General features: G+C 42.0%; 1 protein-coding gene across 5 annotated transcripts in view; it reads left to right on the forward strand.

The window, feature by feature from the left end:
- znf423 (zinc finger protein 423) overlaps nt 1-21,695 on the forward strand; it is a 182,414-nt gene that overhangs the window by 32,133 nt on the left and 128,586 nt on the right. For 4 of the 5 annotated variants that reach the window (XM_044125793.1, XM_044125794.1, XM_044125795.1 and 1 more), the window contains exon 3: nt 8,589-8,777. In XM_044125793.1, the coding sequence (XP_043981728.1) occupies nt 8,589-8,777 (189 nt within the window). Of the gene's footprint in view, nt 1-8,588; nt 8,778-14,942; nt 15,119-21,695 lie in introns of those variants that run through there. The other variant, XM_044125797.1, reaches the window with a different exon arrangement.

Here is a 21,695-nt window from a genome sequence, read left to right on the forward strand (position 1 = left end):
CTCAGAGCAACGCTGGTAAAACCTTTGTTGAAGGGTTTATAAAGGAGCCATGTTGTGATGACTTCCTGAAGGTGGAGTTTTAGAAGGAGCAGGAGCTTTTAAAAAGACAAAATTTCCTCCTCAGTTTCGTGTTGCTAAATTTGGATGGTTTGCTCAGACAATCCAGGGAAGCTGGTTTATCTTTCCAGATTGCCTGATTTTTTTTCTTTCTGAGAAAAAAAAATAATCTGGAGAAATGGAATAAATTATAAGATATAAAGTATGAATTTTTATATACAGCATTTTTATGGCAGCTGAAGTTAACTTGAGTGAGCTATAAGATGTGCCTGGAAAACACATAATTCTGCCCCCTTAAAATGATTTGAGGAGAAGTTGAAGAATTTTGAGGTTGTGCAAATCACCGACACAATGGAAAGGGGATCAGCTCCACAGTATCATACTGACACCACCATGCTTAACAGGTAATTCAGTGTTTTTTTGTTTTTTTTTTGTTCTTTAGGTATGAGAGCTACTGAGGTCAAACTGTTCAGTATTTGTCTCATTTGTAGATAAACATTTTCTCCAGGACTTCTCCTTTCTACGCTGCACAGAAACCCGACCGGTTGTCCTCAATCATGATCACAATCACAACCTTTCCAGGTTGTTCCTCGCCTCTAGTCCCGAGACCCTGCACAGAATAAGAACGGCACTGGGAATGATGGATGCATTGATATATCAGTGAGAAAACAGGGTTTGCAGGTCAGATCCCCTCTTATCAGTGAGCATCTCGTTATGGCCGGAGCTAAAAAAAAAGAAAGCGGACTCTTTCCTCTCCTTCGTTCTCCTGCTTCCTCTCCCCGTCGCCCTCTTCCTCCGTCGCTGTCTTGCTGCTCCCCTCTGGAGCTCCGTAATGTAGTTTTAATTTCCCCAAGGCTGCCACAGGAAAACAGTTCCTGTGTCTCTCTCTCTCTCTCTTTCTGGGGGCGTGCGCGTGTGTGTGTGGGTGTGCATGTGTGTGCGTGTGTGTGTGTGGGTGTGCGTGTGTGCGTGCGTGTAGGTGTGTGTGTGTGTGTGTGTGTGTGTGTGTGACTGAGCTTCTATTGTCTGCTTGTGTCGCTGCTTCTGCGTTTTCTTCTGTCTCTGTTTTGCACCATTTAAGCAGATTCTTGGTTTGTTTGTTTTTTTTGTGAGTTTATGCGAATCATAAATAGGAAAATTGCCCAGCTGTCAGCATATTTGTGTCGTGTTTTTGCTGATCTGTTCGGTGCTGGTGTTGCTGCTTCAGGTTTGCGTTATCTTAGCATGTTTTTATATGAATTTATTGTTCAGCCTGTGTGTTTGTGTCTCTGTCACTTCCTTCCATGACGTTAATGGCTCTTTCATCATCCTGTTTCCAGACATGGGTGTTGGGTGCTAACCTCCCTGAGCACATCCCGTCCCAGAGGAGTGTGTGTGTGAGTGTGTGTGTGCTCAGCTACATGCATGCATCCCAGTGTGGTCTCTGTAGGTCTTGTCCCATGAGGATAAGAAGCCTTACATTGTGGAAACAGACACATACAGGCTGCAGGAACCTCCTTATGTAGAAATCAGCTTCTTTACACACATGCACACACACGCACACACACACACACACACACACCTGAGTGGTGACTCAGAGGAGGCAGACGGTACCGCAGAGGTTGGTGGGCTCCTGGGACACACGGTGCAGGCGTGTTGTTGTTGCGTCCAGCTGCACCTGTTCAGCCACTCTGACACGTTCGTTTCTGCACCCAGATTAACTTCTTTTGCTAACGTTGAGAATGTTTAGCTCTCTTAGTTTTTCTCCAAAAAATATTTCTGATCAATTCTAAATTGCTAATTTGTCTGTTTTGTAAACTTTCAGTTGAATAAAGTTTGACATCTGTGTTGAAGTTTTGGTTATCGATTGTTCAGTAATCAAACTGAAGTAATCAAACATTCATGTTTGTTCTCTTATTTTGAAGGGAGTGAAGACGGTCTCATTATGTTACTATATGTTTCTTGTTTGAAATACAGTTATTGGGGAAAAAACAAAGAATGTGAAGAGAGGAAACAGAATAAACAGAGACAATAGAGAAGAAATAATACACACAAATGCAATAACTAAGAACGTCACAAATTATGTAAATGATAAAGTCAACATTAAATTATGTGCTCAGTGGTTGTAGTCTTTCAACTGCGGAGATAAGTCACAGTTAGTGCGTTAGTATTAGCTTTTGCTAAATGCTAAAGAAGAAGCTTTTGCATTAGCAAAGCTAATGTTTATGGTTAGTACTTTAGGGTTAGCCTAACTTACGTTTCAGTTGGCGGCATCCACCACAGTTTTACTTTTACTTTTTTCTTTTTTTGTTTATTTATTGTGTTTAGATTTTTTCCTTCATCCCATAAACAGAAATTAAGATTTACAGTTCATGATAAAAGTATAATTTTACCTAAACCAATATAACATCACTGTTTGAAGTTATTTTAACGCCTAGTATTAAAAGTGCAACAGTTGTGGAATCAAAAAAGTACATTTTTGAGTCAATGGCACAAAAAAATCCTGAGATTTCTTTAGCTATTTGCATTGGAAACTCGACCAGAAATACTTGGTGAGAGTTGCTTTTGCAGTGGAGGTCAGGGGTCAACCTCTGCCTGAAACAGAGGAGTTCAGGTATCTAATTATTCTAGCATTACGAGACAAAACTAGGTAAATAGAAAAGGTTTTCAATGATTCAAACATCTGGATTCAGCTGAAAATATTTTTCTATAATCACTGATGAAACTAGAGTCCTTAACTGACGGTCTGGTTTATGTCGGGTAAAATATGGGTTTTTTGTGCATTTACTTAATAAAATAATCTGCCAGATGTTGCTTATTTAAAGCTTTGGTTGTGTTTTGAAGCCCAGCCGATATCACAGATGCTCTGATTACAGTAAGCAGTCTGTATGAATAAATAATGCTGCGCAGGTCTGATGTGAACCCGGCGGCCAGGACAGAGCGGTGTGGGTTTCTATTACTCAGCTCCGTTCCTCTGAAACCGGCTCTGCTGCACAGCAGAATGAAGGCCTTGTGCTGAAACTGTTGGGTTTCTAAACATCCTTCTGGAAGCTCGACACACACCTTTTCAGCTGCTTTGATTCCTCCTTTAGCATGTGGACTGAGACGTGTGTGTTATTCATGCTTGGCCGCCAGATCTGCAGAATGTGTCCCAGACAGGCCGCAGTACCTGCTCCTGTTTGCCAAATCAAACATGCGAACCTTTTGCAGGATTACAGCATGTTTTATTCCCCTTTAACTCCCCCTCCAGCTCTGCCGCTCTCCTTCTCTGCACTTCTATCACCCCGGGGCGGTTCAGGAGCGTCTCCCCAAGTTCATTACTTACCGAGGTTTCTTCCCACAGGATGGATAGGCGGGTTTGGTGGTAGCTGACTGTGTGTGTTTGATTTTTTTTCCCTGTTTTACTTTGTGCATTAACTAGCTTAACCTGGCAACTGCTCACAGCAAAAAATGAAGCCAGAGTCGGGTTGAAGGGTAGCTAACTAAGCTGGGAGTGTTTGAACTCAGATCCTCCAGTTTGCTTTAAGGGTGCATTCACACCAGCCATGTTTAGTCCGCTTTAATCCAACTCTAGCGCCGATTCGCTTGGGGAGGTGTGAATGTAAACTATTATTGTTATTTTACTATGAACTTTGATGTGGCTTGAATGCATATGTGGATGCAAGCGGACCGGAGAGCGCTCCAAAAGCAGGGCAGCTACAGAGCTGGGCATTCTGGGTAAATACAAATGTGTGAGTCAAGCGCTAGCAGGAGAAATGGCTTGTGCTCTTTCGCTAAAGACAAAAGAGAAATCCTTCAGCCACTAGAATCTGATGCCACTCCATTTTTGTTGTGCTCAGTGTCTTCTTCAGATGTTTTTGTTGTTTCTTTCAGTGGTTCTGGATGCAGCGCCCCCACAGGCAAGGAGGGGAACTGGTGTCTCAAGCATTTAGTTCATTTGACATGATGTAGTTTGGAAGTGAATCACAGCAGCTGAAAATATAACAAATGTTGTGTTTTGGTCCCCAATCGAACAGATTCTACCAGATTATCAGGTGTGAAAAAAACTTAAATATCCCAGTTATATGAGCTGAGATGGAGCAAGTTCTCCGTCTCCACCTAATCTGTGAAGGTTACAGCTTTATTATCACTAAGCTGACTAATTACCTCTCTGAACTTATTTTGAATGTGTTTAATGAGAGAAAACACACACGCAATCTAATAAACACAGCGATTCTCTGAAAACACACTAGCCTCCACATGTGAGCCTAACGAGCGGTGATTAGTGGGTCCCAGCTAGGCGTGGTTCGGCTGTGTAACATCATTTCTGCGCGGTGGACTCTGCTAATTCACTCCTCTTTATCTAATTACCCAGGGTGAGCATGAACACACTTATATGCACCAATACACTGCATAAAACACACACACACACACACACACACACACTTTTAAGCAGCACCTGCATGCATCTTATTCTGCAGATATGCAGAATGACCTCATTATTTCTGTTATATATTTATATTTTCATCTGTCAACAAACATTTCCTTGTCCTCGGGTTACAGAGACTGGTGGAGACAGAAGAATAATGCTTATTATCGTTACTCTAGAGACTCACCGCCTCATACATTATGTCACACAGTCAGGCCTGCTATTTAAGGGCTAGTTTGTTTTTCAACTGTGATGCGCCGGGTAGTTATGAACTGTCAGTATCTTCCTCCATTCCCTATTGCACAGACATTACTTGAAAATGTCAAAATTGTTACTCAAATGTCTGGTTTAATATGAACATGCAGATTTCTTTTCATGTTTTTCACCTCAAGCTCAGGCAACCCAAAAACCTATTTGCAGTTGTTTGTGTTAAAACTGTTTATTTTAGCTAAACAACATCAGTTTAATTAAATTAAAAAATCTTTATGTATCCTAGAGGAAAATATTTCTGTTTCATAAAGAAAATATTTCAAGTTGAGTTAAGTAACTTACTTAACTTGTTGGATAAGTAACTTGAGTATCTTAAGTAAAGATACTTAAGACTTTCCTTTGTGGGCAGTTTTTTCATGCATGTGTAATGGAAATCCAGCTAATGTTTGGTGTAAAAAGGGGAAATTTGGAGAAAATAGGATTTCCTCATATTTTCTGATATTTTTTTATTCCTCCTAATATGACAAGAACCAACTGGGTGTCTGTTCTGAGGTTGAAATCAGGTATTTAGCCCATTTTCTGTGCGTCTGACTGAGAGCGTGCAGTAATGCCTGGTGCAGGAACAGTCTGTGACTCTGAGATAATGGTTTTCAGGAGCGTAAGTGTGTCTGCAAGCGGCTGCAGCTGCACGTCTCACCAACATGAATGCAAGAGATATTTGCTGGGGACCAATGTCATAGCATTCAATCAGCAGCCAAACAGGCAGACTGCTCTGCTCCCTCAGCCCCGATGGGAGTAATGTCTGCCTTCATTAAGTAGGCCTGCTGCTGCTTTCTGCTGGAAATGGGCTGAGCATGGAGCGTTGCACTGGAGATGAAGGGAGGTGTGGAGACTTTTGTTCAAAATGAGAGAGAAAGATGAAAGTTCATGCTGGAATGTGAAAATTTACTCTGAAATAAAACTTCCTAATTACTAATTAGAATGCACAAATTGTTAAAGTTTAACATTTTGTTTTCCTAAAATGTGACATAGCTGAGTTTCCTTTACAAGTGTGTGCAAAACTTTGTCGATGTTCTAAGAAATTTGCAATTGCGATGTTTCCAATAAATGACAAACAATTAAAATCACACGTGAAGAAAAAATATTTATTTTTGACCAAGCTTGTGAAGCTAATGGTGTATTTAACTCTGCTGTACTGGTGCAGAGCTATCAAATAAATTTGTAATTCAGTACATTCATAAAAGTTTCAAGTCATTTCAGCTGTTTTTCTGTACCGGATCGGTACCATCCGATGCTAAACCTCAGATATTGGTATCAGAAGTGATACATCCCTAACTAAGACCTCCTGTGTGAATGTAGTGTTAGCTTGGATCAGCTTTTATGCTGACACCGCTCCATCAATGGCACATAAAGTGACAAACTCTCACCGCCTCTTTAGGCTAACTGGGACCAGAACCCAATCACAGCGTCTTCCCGGAGCCGCGCGGGGTCAGCATTCCTTTGAAGCCTCCAGAATTGGCTTCCCTGGGAGATCCGTAAGATGAGCCGTAATGATCCCGTCCCTGAGCGGAGTGAGGTGGGTGGGCGGCAAACCGACAGAGAGAAACGCTCCCAGCTGCGTGTGCCCTCCGTTCTCACACCCAGCTCTGGTTCATCCGCGTTCCCGAGTCCAAATGAAGGGATGAGATGAAGAAAGGAGAGGCGGTTACGCCAGAGAGCAAGATGGAGAGGTTTCATCTGTCTCTTTCCTCTGTTGCTATGACAGCAGGTTGTGTTGGCATGCGCTGGAGCTGGCGCTGCCCTCACCTCTGGCATCAGGGTGCCCCAGGGAGAGCGTGCACGTAGCGTGTGCACGCTCTGATTGTTTCCATGTAATGATTCCCAGCAAAATGTAGAAGGAAACAATTTTTTAAAAATTTTTTAATCAAACGTTTTTATGCTTTGGCAGCTAAATGAAGAAATCACAGCAGAAACACTGATGATTGTGTTTAATTTTTAGCAAGACGTGGTTGTGAGCATGTGCACGTGAGCGTGCACGAGGGGCTTCTCCCCGGCCAGACGGCGCTCCCACCACTGGACAGATGGCCAGCACCCTCCCATCCCTCCATCCTTCCCTCCATCACTGTCCTCCTCTCTCCTGCAGCACCGCTGATCGCCCCAGTCCCTCGTTCCCCATCTCCCACAATCCCTCCATCCCAACGTACCTCTACCCATAATAAATCAAGGAGGGGAACCCGGTTCTGTCCCTTTTTCTCTCCTTAAAGCAAGGCTTTTTTCAAAATGCTTCATGAATATGGAAAGCAGTGGGATGGAGTTGGGCTATTTATGTTTAGAAAGATTAAAAATAATAATTTTGGTCCTGTCTCTTTTTGTCGTAACTGAACCAGAACCATGTGGCGTCTTGATTGATGGAGGATATTTAGGGTACGTTCCCAGCAGCCACGTTCAGTCTGCTTTAATTGAACTCTGGTTCGTTTGTGGAGGTGTGAATGTGCAAAACTTTGATTTGTACTAAGAAGCGAACTGTGGTCCGGCTACGAACCTCTGTCTCGGTTTGGATGAAGTGAACTCTGGTTCGGTTTGAATGCTTTTGTCAATGCCAAGCAGATCAGAGACCGCTCCAGAAGCAGGAAGTGGACCACAGAGCAGGGCATTCTGGGTAAATGCAACCAAAACAAACGTGCCAATTTAGCAATGGCTGTAGAAATGAGTATGATTGGTGCCGAAAACAAAAGATAAAATGTGATGCTGCTCCACTTTTGTTTACATTTTGTGAAGGAGGAAGTTGCACTGATTTTTTTCTTTAGACATTATCATGTTTTTGGTGCAGTGCCCCCACAGGCAAGGAGGGGAACAGGTTTATAATTAGTTTGGATCGTTTGACTCAGTTCAATGAGAAAGAACCGCAGCAGCTGAAAATGTACCAAATGTTGCAACTTTGTTCCCCAATTAGACCGAGTTTACCGAACTATCTGGTGTGAAAACTTCATAGAAAGTTGATCACTGTAAGAACTTATTGGATCAGTGGTAATAAAAATAAGATAGATGTATTTAGATGATAGATGTATTTTAAAGTACTTGTTCATGTTTCTCAGTGTTTTCCAGAACATCTGCCCTCCAGTGTGACCCATTTAAATCACCAGTTTTACTGGTTTGTCTGCTGGTTCTGCTGCTTTAGCTCCGACAGTTAAATGTTCCACCGTGTTTTGTAAAAACTGGTTTTTACTCTCAACGATCAGACTTTACTAGGAGTCTCTGATCTCCTCTCCTCTCCTCTCCTCTCCTTTGCTTCCTCTCCTCTCCTCTCCTCTTCTTTCCTCTCCTCTCCTCTCCTCTCCTCTCCTCTCCTCTCCTCTCCTCTCCTCTCCTCTTCTTTCCTCTCCTCTCCTCTCCAGACCTCAGACTCTTCAGTGTCAGTCCTGTTGGATCCTCAGCATTTATAATTTGATAATAAGGTGTGAAAATGGAGACACAATGGAGCGGTGAGGATTGGGCCGTCGCAGCCCTCCGCTGGTGTGACTGCTACCAGAGCGCATGCACACACACACACACACACACACACACACCCTGTCAGAGAGGAGTGCAGATCGGGACAGGGTTGATCTTCTCTCTGCTCTGGTTAAATACTCACAAACAAAATCAGTAAAAATAAAACAAAACCATGAATCTGTACAATTTTATTTTAATATGGTTTTGACTTTACTCTTGTAGTAATAACTTTATTTTCAAAATAGTTTGACTTTATTCTTGTAATGTTAAGACATATATGCAATAGCATGAGAATTATTCTCATAAAGCTTTCTCATATTATTATTACTTTATTCCCGTTATTTTGAAAAAAAAGAAAAAAATGTCTTATCCCCATTGATCCATCATATTTTAATAATGATTTCTTGTGCTCTGATTAAAAGCCTTTTCCTCGTTTCATCCTCAGACGTTCCGGCGCCCAGCAGAGAGGCGGGGCTTAAGGACGGCCAGGGGGGCGTGGCTGAGGACGGCGAGCAGGAGGAGCGCGACGACGACGACCTTGACGACGAGTCCATCTTCACCTGCGATAACTGTCAGCAGGACTTCGACTGCCTGGCCGAGCTCAGCGAACACAGAACCAACCACTGCCCAGCCGGTGAGACAGCGCCCGGTTCCGGTTCCGGTTCTGGTTTTAACGCAGCGCTCCCAGTGTGACACGGTGATTAAACGGGCTGCAGGTTCTTCAAACACTCGGGTGGCTTGGTGTTGGAGTTTCCTTTCTGCATACCGTTAGCTATAATCAGTAATATCCACACGCTCCGCTGGGACCAGCACAAAGGCTGCTGTTGGTACCGCTGTAATTAATGGAGCGGCTGAAAGGAACGCGACAGGCCCGGCTGGTTCCCCCAGATTAAACCAAACGCTCCAGTCACAAGCCCACACACACTCCGTCTCCCTGGGTGTGTGTGTGTGTGTGAGGAGGAGGTGTGCAGTTTGAACCTAAAGATGATGTTGTAACCTTTAATCAGGTTCATCTGACAGCAGAGCTCTGATTTTAACGTTTTCCAGAAAAATAAAAAAATCAATTTCCAGACTTTGGTTCTTGTTCCTGTTGTCTAAAAGTTTAATCTTTCCTTTCCTTCCCAGCATTGTTCCTTCTTTCCTTCCGTTTTCATGTCCTACCTCCATTCTGTTCTTTTCTTTTCCATCCTCCCTTGTATCTTCCTTCTTTACTTGTTTCAGTTTAGTTTTTCTTCATTTCTAATGTCCTCTCTTCCTTCCCTTACTACTTTCTGTCCTTTCTCTCTTTCATTCCATCCTTGTTCCATTCCATCAACACTTTTCTTCATTTTATGATCTGCTTTCTTTCTTCAGTCTCGTCCTTTCTTCATTTCCTTTACGACTTTTCTTTCCTTCCTTATATCCTTTCTTTCCTTACTTGTGTCATTTTTTGTCGTTCTTTATCTCCTTCCATCCTTCCCTTTTCCCTCTTTTGTTCCTTTCTTGTGTCTTCATTCAGTCCTTCCATACTTGGTTAATTCCTCTTTTCCTTAATTTCCTTTTTAATTTCTTCCTCCCTTTTCTTCCTCCCTTCTGCCCTTCCTTCCTTTCTTTTATATTGTCATTTCCTTCCTCCCTCACATCCTTCTTTCCTTCCCTTCCTGCCTCATACCTTTCCTCCTTTCCTTCCTTGCAGTATCACATTTTTAAAAAACCCAACCTTGTAAAATGTTAGAAACTGTTATTATAATTCCATGTTTGAAAATCTTTTTTATTTTTTGATCTGAATCTCATTTTCACCTCTAGATCTTAAAAACTCTTAAATCTGAGTTGGTGAAATCTGCAGAAACCCAGTCACAGCATTGCTTCAAATGTACCAGAAGCTCTTAAAACACGATTTTTCATCAGCAAACCCTGGACAGAAAATGCTTGATATAACATCTGATATATTCAAACAACTATTGAAATATAAATATACAAAAGACTAACTAACTGCTATAATCAGACATTGAATAATAAACTACCGAAGGAGAGAAAATGCTAAAACTACCAACATGTTGTTAAAATATTCTAATATCTAAACAGAGATGGAAACAGAAGGAAAAGACGATAAGGTCAGGACAAACTTCTGTTGTAAAACCAGCTTTTTTAGATTAATTAAACAGGTTATATGAGGCTCATTCGCTGATGTTCACTAAAAGAGTTGGTGAAGCTTAAATTTTCCAAGATCCAGCTGCAGTTTGGACCAATCTGTACCGATCAACGCCCACATACAGCAATTTCCATAATGTGTGATTAACTCGGTGATTTGATTTAATATAAACTGTGTTGCTGTCTCTGTGATCTTCCGTATGTTTGCTCGCGGCCTGTACGTAAACACACAGCTCCGGTCGTCTCCACCGTGTCACACTCAGACTCCCACTCAGAGAGCATCACACTGGGCTGCTGTCAGAGCGCAGGATGTGGCCTGTGATTTCAGCACAGGAGTCTGTGGAGGGCTACATGTTGCTGAGCGAGAAATCCGAGGGAGGGAGTGAGCGAGGGAGCGGAGAAGAAATGAAATGATAAACCATGTTTTTCCCTGGAGAAGGAGCGGCTGAGATTGCAGCGTAATCCCATGGCTCTGCAGGATCTGCCGCACTTGGATGCAGGCTTTTTCTGTACTTGTTTTCATATTTGTGACGCTTGGTCTTTAACGTGAACTGCTGCTGCTGCTGGTTCTGGTGCTTGTGGTGGGATGACCCGGTTCTGGTGGCTAAATGAGATTGGACACAATAAAGAATCCTCTTTAAGTCTCTGGGGGCTCCTGGGAGTCGGGGCATGGGGCAAAGATGCTCAGAAATGTTTGGAAAATGACAGGAAACTCGCAGTCTACCGGGGATAAACACACGCCAGAGAGAGAGTTAATGCGTTCGTGATCGCTGCAGTTTGATGTTTGTCCCTGAACAGAAACACTCACACATCAGCCATGTTGATGGGTTCTGATGGATGGGCCATCTCTGAGGAAAATTAATCTCCACCATGTTACCTTATAGTTAGCTTTTTTAACATACAACAAATATTGTTTACATATTTGTTAGAAATGTCTCCATGTTGTGACAGTTTATGAGACAGATGCAATTGATCTCAATGTGCTACTACTGCCTTCTGAAGACATAAAAACAACCAATCAGAGCCAAAAGGCGGGTCTTAGCGCTGTCAATCAATGTCGTCTACATGCTGCTAAATGTGCTAATGGCAGAGAAACAACTTACTCTGGTTGATTCTGGTCAGCACTGGGAGAAGAAGCTCGATTTTTATTTTCACACATTATCTGTCTCACACTGTCGCAACATAGTGACAGTGTCTACAAATGTTTAAAACATTTTTTTAATAAAAGTTACATACGTTCGACTGGGGACCAAAATTGCAACATTTGTTGCATTTTCAGCTGCTGTGGTTCTCTTTAACGCTAAACTGTGTCAAACGATCCAAACCTGTTTTCCTCCTCACCTGTGGGGGCGCTGCACCAAGAACTACTAAAGAAAATTACATGTATAATTAAAATGATGAGCTCAACGTCCTTCTGGAGTAAAGTCAGAGTTTAATTGTTTAAAATTGAGCAAAGTTCATTTTGCTTTCTCACCAAAGCCCTACTCTGGTGAATTAGGAAAAACAGAGTTATCAAAACTCAACAGCTATGAAACTGAATCCATGAGTGAAAAGTTTGTTCTACAGAATCACTTCTTGAAGCAAAAACAGGTACAGGTGAGTTTTTAATGACATATTTGATCCTGCTGAGGTGACTGGCACATGTTGGGTATAAACATGGCTGAATTTGGCACAGTAGTATTATCCTTTGCTAAATATAATGTGAGTGAAGCACTTAAGTGTTATTGTAATCAATGTTTATCGTTATTTCTTGAGGGTTAGTGCAGCTAACTTTTTAGTTAGAGGTTCCTAGCCCTGAAACTATTTTATAAAGATGTGAAAGCAGTGCTTAGTAGTTCATTTCATTGCAAGTTTTAGGCCAGAAGAAACCTAGTGTTTGTTTAACTGGTTAAGAATTGACTTTTGGGGCGTGCTGTGGTGGCGCAGGGGGTTAGCGCACCCCACGCCTGGAGGCCCTAGTCCTTGACGCGGAGGTCGCGGGTTCGACTCCCGGTCCCGGCGACCCTTGCCGCATGTCTTCCCCCCCTCCTTGCACTCCTTCCTGTCTGCCTAATGTCGCAAAAAATACGAGCCACTAGCGCCGCAAAAACTCTTTGGAAAAAAAAAAAATTGACTTTAAAGAAGATAATTCATATTATTACAACTTTGCTTTTTTTAATAACCAGGGTTGGATATCTTGCAGGGTTCCAGCTCAGAGCAAAGCTTTAACAAAGACTGTTTTCTTTATTTCTTGAGCAGATGTTTTATCTTCAGAGCTTTTCTTTAGCCTCAAAGCTTTACTCCTAAACTCTGTGGTATTAACTGGGAATCAGTCACCTGTTCTTCACTGCTTCATTTATGCTAGAAACTGAAATAGACTTTTTATTTTTTTATTTTCATTTCGTTAAAGGTATTCTTCACATTGAAAAGTAATGAAACAGAACACCTGTGGAGTTAATACTGATGTTTGATCCGTGATGCTTCCTGATTGTTTACTGTTTTCCTGACACTTTGTAAGTAAACTTCTGGTCATATTTGTGAATTTGAAGGTTCAGAAAAGGAACTTTAAACCACTTCATGATTATGACATTTCCTGATATTGCTTGAAACTTGCATTTGTGTCTTGAGTCTTGAATTAAGAAGATGCACAAGATTTTACTAATTGACAGGAAACGAGGAGAATAGAAGACATATTTTCATGCAAAGGCTGAACAAATCTTTGCATTTTTAATTAGCTGTTCTGAGTTTTTAAAATAAAATTTTAGTTGAAACATGAACTAATGCGAGTCCCAGGTGGTGGTTCGAGAGCGCTGTTCGTTAGCAGCGGCGTTCAGCTGGTATCTGTTATGCTAACTACACTGTGGTAGTAAAATGAGTCCCAGGTTAGCAGCTAGCCGCTGCATGCTGTAACACTGAATGGGTCCCAGGTGCGGGAGTGAAGCACCAAGTAATTCAGAACCCACTCCAGCAGAAGGCCTGTAAAGAGGCTCCATTAATTTGAGTGGAAATTGGACAAACACACGCAGACACACAAGCTGCGGCTGCAGATCAATGACGAGTGCGAGCACTCAAACACGCACATACCGACAGACACCGCGCGTCTGCTTAATGGAGCGCTGCCTTAATGTGCACGAGTGTGATAGCTCAGCTGGCTGTGTGTGGGCGTGTGCGTGTGTGTGAGGGATATAAGGATTACATGTTTCTGTCTCTGCAGCGTTGTTGTTATTCTGCAGTGCTGCAGCTTTAAGCCGCCGTGCGACGACTGGGGTTGAATTATGGATCAGTTATTCAGGTTGTGTGTGACCTCGCATTTGCTCCCTGTGTTGCTGTTCATTACATTCGGTTAGATCTAATTAGACATAAACAACTGTCCTACTGTTTTAATCAGACCAAACAATTTTTTATGTTGGATATCCTCACTGTACAGTTGATACTAAACATAACAGTTTCTGCAGACCTCAGAGGTCCTATAATTGTGTTTTCAATTAAGTTTTTGGAAACGCATTAAAATTTTGAATTAGATCTAAAATGTTTCAAAATGAATCGCAAGTGACTAAATAACCATTTTGGATGCTTCAGTGTAAGGTTTTTGGAATGAAATCCTCAGCATTCATCCATTCATTATCCTCCACCTATCTGCATGGCAAAAACACAAAATCAAACCAAGTATTTTTGGTCTAGTTTCTAGTGCAAATATCTTATTACACTTAAAATAAGACAAAACTAACTTACAAGTTACCCTTTAGCAAGATATCCTTGTTTTAGATCAATAGTAATACTGACTAAAAAGTGCTACTTAAACTGGTAGATAATTTCACTTATAACAAAACATTTTCCCCATGTTATAAGTAAATTATCGGCCAAAGGAACTAGAACGTTTTAATAAACATTAAGGAATTACTGACCTAAAACAAGCTTGTATATCTTCCTAAAAAGTTCATTTTATTCAAGTGTAGTAATATATTTGTACTAGAAAGTTGATCAAACATACTTGGTAGGATTCTTTTGTTTTTGTGGTTCGTTGAGAAAACAAGTCCAGGAGAGAAACTCAGACCTTCATCCTCCTTGTGACTGTCTCCATCTCATTCCCAGGTGAGCCCAGGGAGTTCCCGGGTCAAAAGCGACGCATCGTCCCTTCAGCGCCTCGTTTCACTGGAACTCACTCATAAAACCTTAAAAGGTGGCATCCTGATTGGATTATTCACCTCAGTGAAAGAATTTCACTGTGAAGAAACTTAGAAAGTTTCAGTCAGCAGCTTTTGTCCGAGATGAAATGTTGCAACCCCCTAAAAATGTTGCACCTTGGGTACTTTGCTTGTAAACAAACAGACAAAAAATCACCCCTAGTGTGATGGTTGGATCAAACTGTGTGGTTCTCCAGTTGCTTCCACTAAAAATGTTGCAGATTTCGTCACATGACGTCTGCTCGCTCCAGCTCTCGGTTCTGGTTAGACTGTAATTTGTGTTGCGTGTCTGCCCCCTTTTAGTCCTGGCGGGGTGTGTGTCTGTGCGTGTGTGTGTGTGTGTGTGAGCCCTGGATATGTGAGAGAGGCAGGCCGAGAGCGTGAGTCGAGGGAGTGTTGATGGGTCTCAGTAGGAGTCAGAATGTGGAGCAAAGGCTCCCTGAGGAGAGGAGGAGCGGAGAAAAACCTCCTGCAGATCAAATGGAGAACATTCTCTGGCCGAGCACACACGAAAACACACACGTATCCCATCAGGGAACGCCGGAACGCTTCCTCGAACTGCCGCAACGCTCCAAGGTTGGGTCAATGTGAAGTGTTTGGAGATTGAAACCGATTTAAAAGCTTTGTGTTTGGCCGTTTTGACGACAAGCCCTCCACAGAAGAAGACGAAGTACAAGATGGGGTGAGTAATGCTGCGTTCCAGTTGCACTCAGAAATGGGGGATTCCGACTTCCCAGGCAGAAAAAGTCAACTGGAACGCCCTCTGAAGTCGGATTTCCCGCTGGGAAACCAAGAGCAGCACAGACTACCCCCAATTACGACTCCTAAAGCCGATTTGCTTGTCAATATGGCCGCTCCTCACATCAGCAGTAGTAAGCTGTGATGAAAATATGTTCTTTTTGTAAGAGTGCATCTTAAGTCAATGTTTCATGTAGCACCTGCAACTCCAAGCAAAACAAATTCAAAGTTTGTTTATGGAATGTAAAGCTTAAAATATTGTTTGTTAGCGATACTGCAGGCAATGTCTGTGGTCGAGTGTGTGTTTTATGCTGCGTTCAAGTCTGAACTGGGAAATCTCAACTTCCACTAAGAAAAATCAACTGGACCACCCTCCAAGGTCGGATTTCCCCCAGTTGCAATTTGTAAGGTTGACAATATGGCCGCTCCTCACATCAACTGTAGAGGAGGGGGCTCTTACAAAATAAATATGAGGACATATTTATTTTGTAAGATTTAAATCAATGTTTCATGTAGCATCTGCATCTCCAAAATGAACATATTGAATGTGGTTGTTTTTGGAAAGTAAAGATAATGTTTGCAAGAGGTACTGCAAACAATGTTTATAGGTGTCGCCGTTTTAGAGTTTCAACTTCTTAAAGCTACTGTATGTAATTTTTATTTTAAAAAATATGTTTACGTATTTGCTAAAACTGTCACTATGTCAAATAACATGAGAAAAACAACCTATGAAAAATTTAGTTCTTCTGCTGTATCCCAGTTCTCCTAGAGCTAACTGCAGAAATACACCGCTAGGTCAGAACAACCAATCAGAGCCAGGAGGAGGGTCTGTCATTGTCAATCATGCTCATGTACACGCGCTCACACCTTCCTGCATGCTCTCTGCTATTCTTACAGTTGATCCAGTCATGAATGCTTGCTAGCAAAGCCACCGATGACGGCCTATGAACAGCTTATTAGGAACAGAAAGTTTTTTCTCCGCCATTAGTGCTTACACGAGGTTGATTGGCAGCGCTAAGACTTTCCCCTGGTGGTGACTGGTTGTTTTAGATTGGGAGGGATGCATTTCTTCAGACAACAATAGTAGCACAGGGAGGAACTGGAGGAGCTTGATCTTTTCACAGATTTTGTGTCTCATTCTATACTGCCAAGAAGAAGTGACAGCTTTAACAAATATGTAAAAAAAAAACATTTTTATAAATGTTACATACTGCAGCTTTAAGTATCCATCAAACCCAGATCAGAGTTTCCACTTCCAGGTTAACTGGAACGCAGCATAAGTAAACGAGGGAGCTGTCCATCATGGTGGTGGGCAGAAAACGTCGCTGTCAGTGACAAATAGCTCGTCATTAACCCAGCTAGCTGCTGGGAAGGGGACACAGGAATACCGAACACAGGAATACCGAACACAGGAATACCGAACACAGGAATACCGAACACAGGAATACCGAACACAGGAATACCGAACACACTCCTTCTGCTCTTTTCCTCCCTCACCAGTAGATCAGGAGACAAAGGAGAGCAGGAGGAGGAGAGAGGGGCCTTTAGGTGGTTCTCCCTCCTTTGGGATGTCTTCCCCCCTGCAGAGCTCTCACCGTCTGTTGCAACCTGCAGAAAATACACACACACACACACACACACACACACACACGCACACACACACACACACACCTTGCTGTGTCTGTCATCAGGAAAGCAGCAGAGTCCTGCGAGGCCGAGACTCTTATTAGAACCACAGATCACTTTCTAGAGCAGAAGGAGGGATGTAATCCGAACCAGAATGACTCTGATCTACATCTGTAACCGTTGTTTCAGTGGCATCAAACATTTGTGCTGCAGAAAGTTTCATTTGTGCCGATATCATTTTAAGGATACTAATAAATGTTTGCAGATCATCTAAAGTCAGCCAGCACTGCCCATTTATTTACAAAATAAAACAAAATGCGGTGTCAGTCAGTTGTCCCACATTCGTGCAGCACAAATTTGTGTCGCTATAATTTTTAAGATTTAAGAAAAATAGTTACCAGAGATCAACCCCCAAAGCCACATTAAGAAAATCAAACATTTATATGAATTGATATTTTGTATGCTTGTACTGCTTTGTGGAGCTAAAAGTTTAATTTTTGCTGCTGATAAAAGGTCATCAGAGGTCAACTGGCCTTACCTGCCACATTTACAAAATCAAACAATATATGGTGTCAATCCATTGTACTACATTTGTGCTGATTTGTGCAGCAAAAAATTTTGTTTGTGCTGCTAGCACTTGAAAGATATTGATAAATGTTTTGAGTAATCTTGAAAGGTCCCACATGAACAAAATCAAACCAAGCATTCTGGGGGATGTAGGCTTTGGCCACCCAACCTCTCCTGCTTGCTAAGTAAAGTTGGTGGCATCAACTAACTCACTGGTTGACCTTTGATGACCTCTGGAAACTTTTATCAATATCTTTCAAATGTTAGCAGCACAAATACAATTTTTTGCTACACAAACAGACAAAATACTTTATATCAATTATGTTTGATTTTGTTAATGGGCGTGGGGAGAGCAGTTTGATCTTTGGCGTGTAGAACCTTTTTTTTTAAAAAAATCTTAAAAATTAGAGCGGCACAAACGAAAATGTTTGCTGCACAACTGATTGACACCATATTTATTTGATTTGAAGAAGGTGGAGGGATGGGGGCCATCTTCACTCGGGTCCCACAGATTCCTTCGCTGAGCTCCTGGCAAACACACAAGTGCGCAGCACACACACACATGCGGACACACACACGGACACAGCTGGCTGCCGCTCAGGTTTTCCAGGGAGAAAGCCGGAGAAGCACCAGAGGAGAAGAAGAGGAGGAGGAGGAGGGGGCTTTGGGGTGGCGGTGCTACGGAGAAGTCATTTTTCATCACGGGGTTCATTTTTCACCGCAGAGTTCTCCCAGTCTCTACATCGCTCTATTTCTCTTTATCTGTCCTCTCCTCCTCCTGTTCCCCTCCCTTGATCCCGCTTTGTCTCTCTTTATCTTCCCTTTCCTCTCCCCTCCACCCCCTCCTCTAAACTCTTTCCATCCTCTCTCTGTCTCTCTCTTTTTCAGCCTACTTTCTCCTTTATGAAATATGGATGGGAGCAGTTTTGGGCGCGCTGAGAGGTTTGCAGTCGGAGGGAGGGATGGATGGAACTTGGGAACCGGCGAGAAAACGAACGGAGGAAGGGAGGGGAGTCGGTGTCTCAGCAGACGTGCCTTGTGCATGCACCTAAACACCTCACTGAGCAATCTGTCAACATGTCAGCAACACATGTTTGGTTAAAAAAAAAGGGAAAGAGAGGAAGAGGGAGAGGTGGCAAGGAAAAAAGTTCCCCCTCCGGTGGGAGTAATGGCTCCCACCAGGACTCTGGAAATGCTTTGAATTCAGCAGATTTCTATTGCGGGGTTCTCCCCCGAGGCCCCCTCTCTCTCTCTCTGTCTCTGTTTTTTTTTTATTTTTTAAACCATGCCTGCATCTCAGAAATTTGAGACCAAGGACCCCTGGGGGCGTCCTTTCATAATGCCTGAAAATGTAGGGTTATATTGTGTGCTCCTACCCATGGGGCTTTTATTAATACCTGTATTCACTGCCACTGGAAATTACACAGGCGGCGCTGCAGGGCCCCGCGCTCGCTCCAGGAAGGCAGAAAGGCTCTGCAGGGAAGTTTTCTCTCTTTCTCCCCTTCCTCCCTCCTCTTCTTCCTCCTTCCCCTCCTATTTTGACTCTCTTCCCTTTTCTACTTACTTAATGCAAGAGTGAAAAAGAAGAATTTGCCAAAGGACACAGGGAAGTGAGTGTGAGTGTGTTGGCACCAGCTAACCCTCTTGTATTCATCCCTACTTTGCTCCGAGGAAAAGAAACACTCGATTAAAAATGCAGCTTCCTTCATCCTCTGTGTCCTTGTGTGACTGAGAGTAGATCTGGCAGCGAGTAAATATTTGTGAGTGAAGTTTAAATCCATCGTCCAGTGCAGTGTGTGCGGTTCATTAGAATTCGATCAGCCGAAGGCTCTCACTGTGTTTACGCATATTGATCCAATATTTACACAGCAAGTTATAGAGATCTACATTTGCATTTTACTGAATAAATAAACTGGGATTATTATGTTTTTGCAGTTCTTATTTCGCAACTAGGAGGATCTTATGCTTGCTGTTTTTAAATTTGGATTTTTGTTGTGACTTGTTGCTGAATTTAAACACCTTTTACCTCCACAGACCATCAGTATTTCTTGATTTCTTCAAGTTAATTAAAGTGTGATGTCAACATTGAAGATTTAAAAAAAGTGAAATTTTATAGCAAAATGAACATCTGTAAGTCCAAGTTTAAGTTGCTTTAAATAAATAAAATTGCAGAAATGGAGACAAATGATAAAAAATAAAGTTTTCAGAATGTTGGAACATTTGTGTCTACACACATCTGAGACGCCTGTAAATAAAAATTAAATCTATTCTGAAAAAAAGGAAAGGAAAAATTGATTTATAGACAAAAAAAAGCAAAAAAACTTTAAATTGGGAAAATATGAGCAAATAAGTCTGAAAAAGGATCAAATATAAATTTGAAATATTTTTAAAAATCCATTAAAAGCTACAAAAAATTATATATATAGCTATTTAAACCCATGTATAAATGTTTTAAAAATAATAAAATAAAAATTAAGCATTAAGCATCTCTAACCCCTAAACCTAACTGCCTTCATCAGCCTGAGAAAACAAATTACCACGTAGAATCTTCAAAACAATTTTGATGAGAAGTTGGTTTTTTTTAAATTTTATTTTGGAGCAACAGTTTTAAAAATCAGCTTCTGTTACATTATCGCCACCTAATGGACAAAACCATGATACTGTTGCATGCGGCAGGAGTTCAGTGCTGGAGTGAAATCTTCCTGTTGTCTTGTGAAACAAACTGAGAATTTATTTTGCTCCTCTTGAATCCAAAGAGGAAGGTCAGCAGCGATGCTTTAAGACATAAACATGGAAACAAACAGTTGATTAATTCAGCTCTCAGAACTCGAATGTGGAAGAAAAGCACTTTAGTGCAATGTTTTTCAAAGTGGTAGCCTGAAAGTTGGAGCAAAGGTGGTAAAAAAAATGCAAATGAAAAAAAACATTTTTAAACATAACATTTTAGCTACATATATTTTATAATCTTTTTAACCATTATTACTAAAATAACTTAACATGTTATTTGCTATGCTCATTTTTCTTATCGGCTGCCAAATTTTGTGCACAATACTTTGCTTTTTAAGCTAGCGTAGCGAGCGAGAAATAGAAAAGTTTATGACATAAAAAAACAAAGAACCACCCAGCTGCCCTGCTCTGGACAACAACCCTCTAAAAATCACCCTAATAACTCCTGGACGACTGAAATCAGAAAGTGGGAGGCAGTAAACATTCTAAAGGAATGTAAAAATAGTTGAAGATGGTAGTACACGCGGTTTGATTGGGGATCAAATTTGCAATATTTGTTACGTTTTCAGTTGCTGTGGTTTTTCTTTCTCACTGCAGTTAGTCAAACGCACCAGCCTTTGAAAATCTATTCCCCTCCTCACCTGTGGAGGCGCTACACCACTGAAGGAAATGACTCAAAAACTTCTGAGGAAAACACAGAGTGCAACTTCCTTCTTCACCAAATGTAAACAAAAATAGAATAGTGTCAGATTTTAGTGGTTGTAGGATTTCTGGTTTGTTTTTGGTAGAAGACCTCAAGCCATTTCTCCTGCTAGCGCTATGCTAGCACATTTGTTTTGGCTGTATTTACCCAGAATGCCCTGCGCTGTAGTCCGCCTCCTGCTTTAGAGTGGGCTTTGAAACACTTGTCGTTCACATATCCATTCAAACCGCACAAGAGTTCACTTGAACCGAGCTGAGACCGAGGTTTGTAGGCAGACCACAGTTAGTTTTTTTGGTCCGCACCAGAGTTTTACACGTTCACACCTCCCAACCCGAACCGGACTTTCTAACCAAATGAACTGGAGTTTAATTAAATCAGATTAAACTAGACTGGTGTGAATGCAACCTAAAAGTCAGTGCTTCTTTATATATTTTTGTTGCATGGTCTCAAACAGAAACTAACTTCCACTTTAGCAGATTCCTCCTCCATAAATCCCAGGTTCCTTGAACGCAGCATATGAATAGAAGTGTATACTCGTTGCTCTCCTCCTGCAGACTCTAAGACCTGGCAGAGGCTCAGGGGTTTCCTACGTAGCGACGCGTCCTGGTGGATCCGAGCTCTTCTGCGTGTTTTCAGTGTTTTCAGAGAGTCGGCGGGTCAGGATAGAGCCGTCATGGGGCCGTGTGGGGCCCCCTTCATATGTGTGTACATGTGGGGGGTGTTTGGATAATGAGGAACAGGCCATTGCCTTGGATTCCTGCACCCCTGCCAACAACCCTCCTGCTGCCATCTGGGACGTCTCGTTTTTTTTCCTCCTCTTCCTCAGTCTTCTTCATCTCGTTCCTACCTTCCCGACTGGAACTCATCCCTCAACCCTCCCTCCGTTTTTGCACACCTC

This window comes from Gambusia affinis, linkage group LG08 (assembly GCF_019740435.1).
Source record: "Gambusia affinis linkage group LG08, SWU_Gaff_1.0, whole genome shotgun sequence".
NCBI classification, from domain to species: Eukaryota; Metazoa; Chordata; class Actinopteri; order Cyprinodontiformes; family Poeciliidae; genus Gambusia; species Gambusia affinis.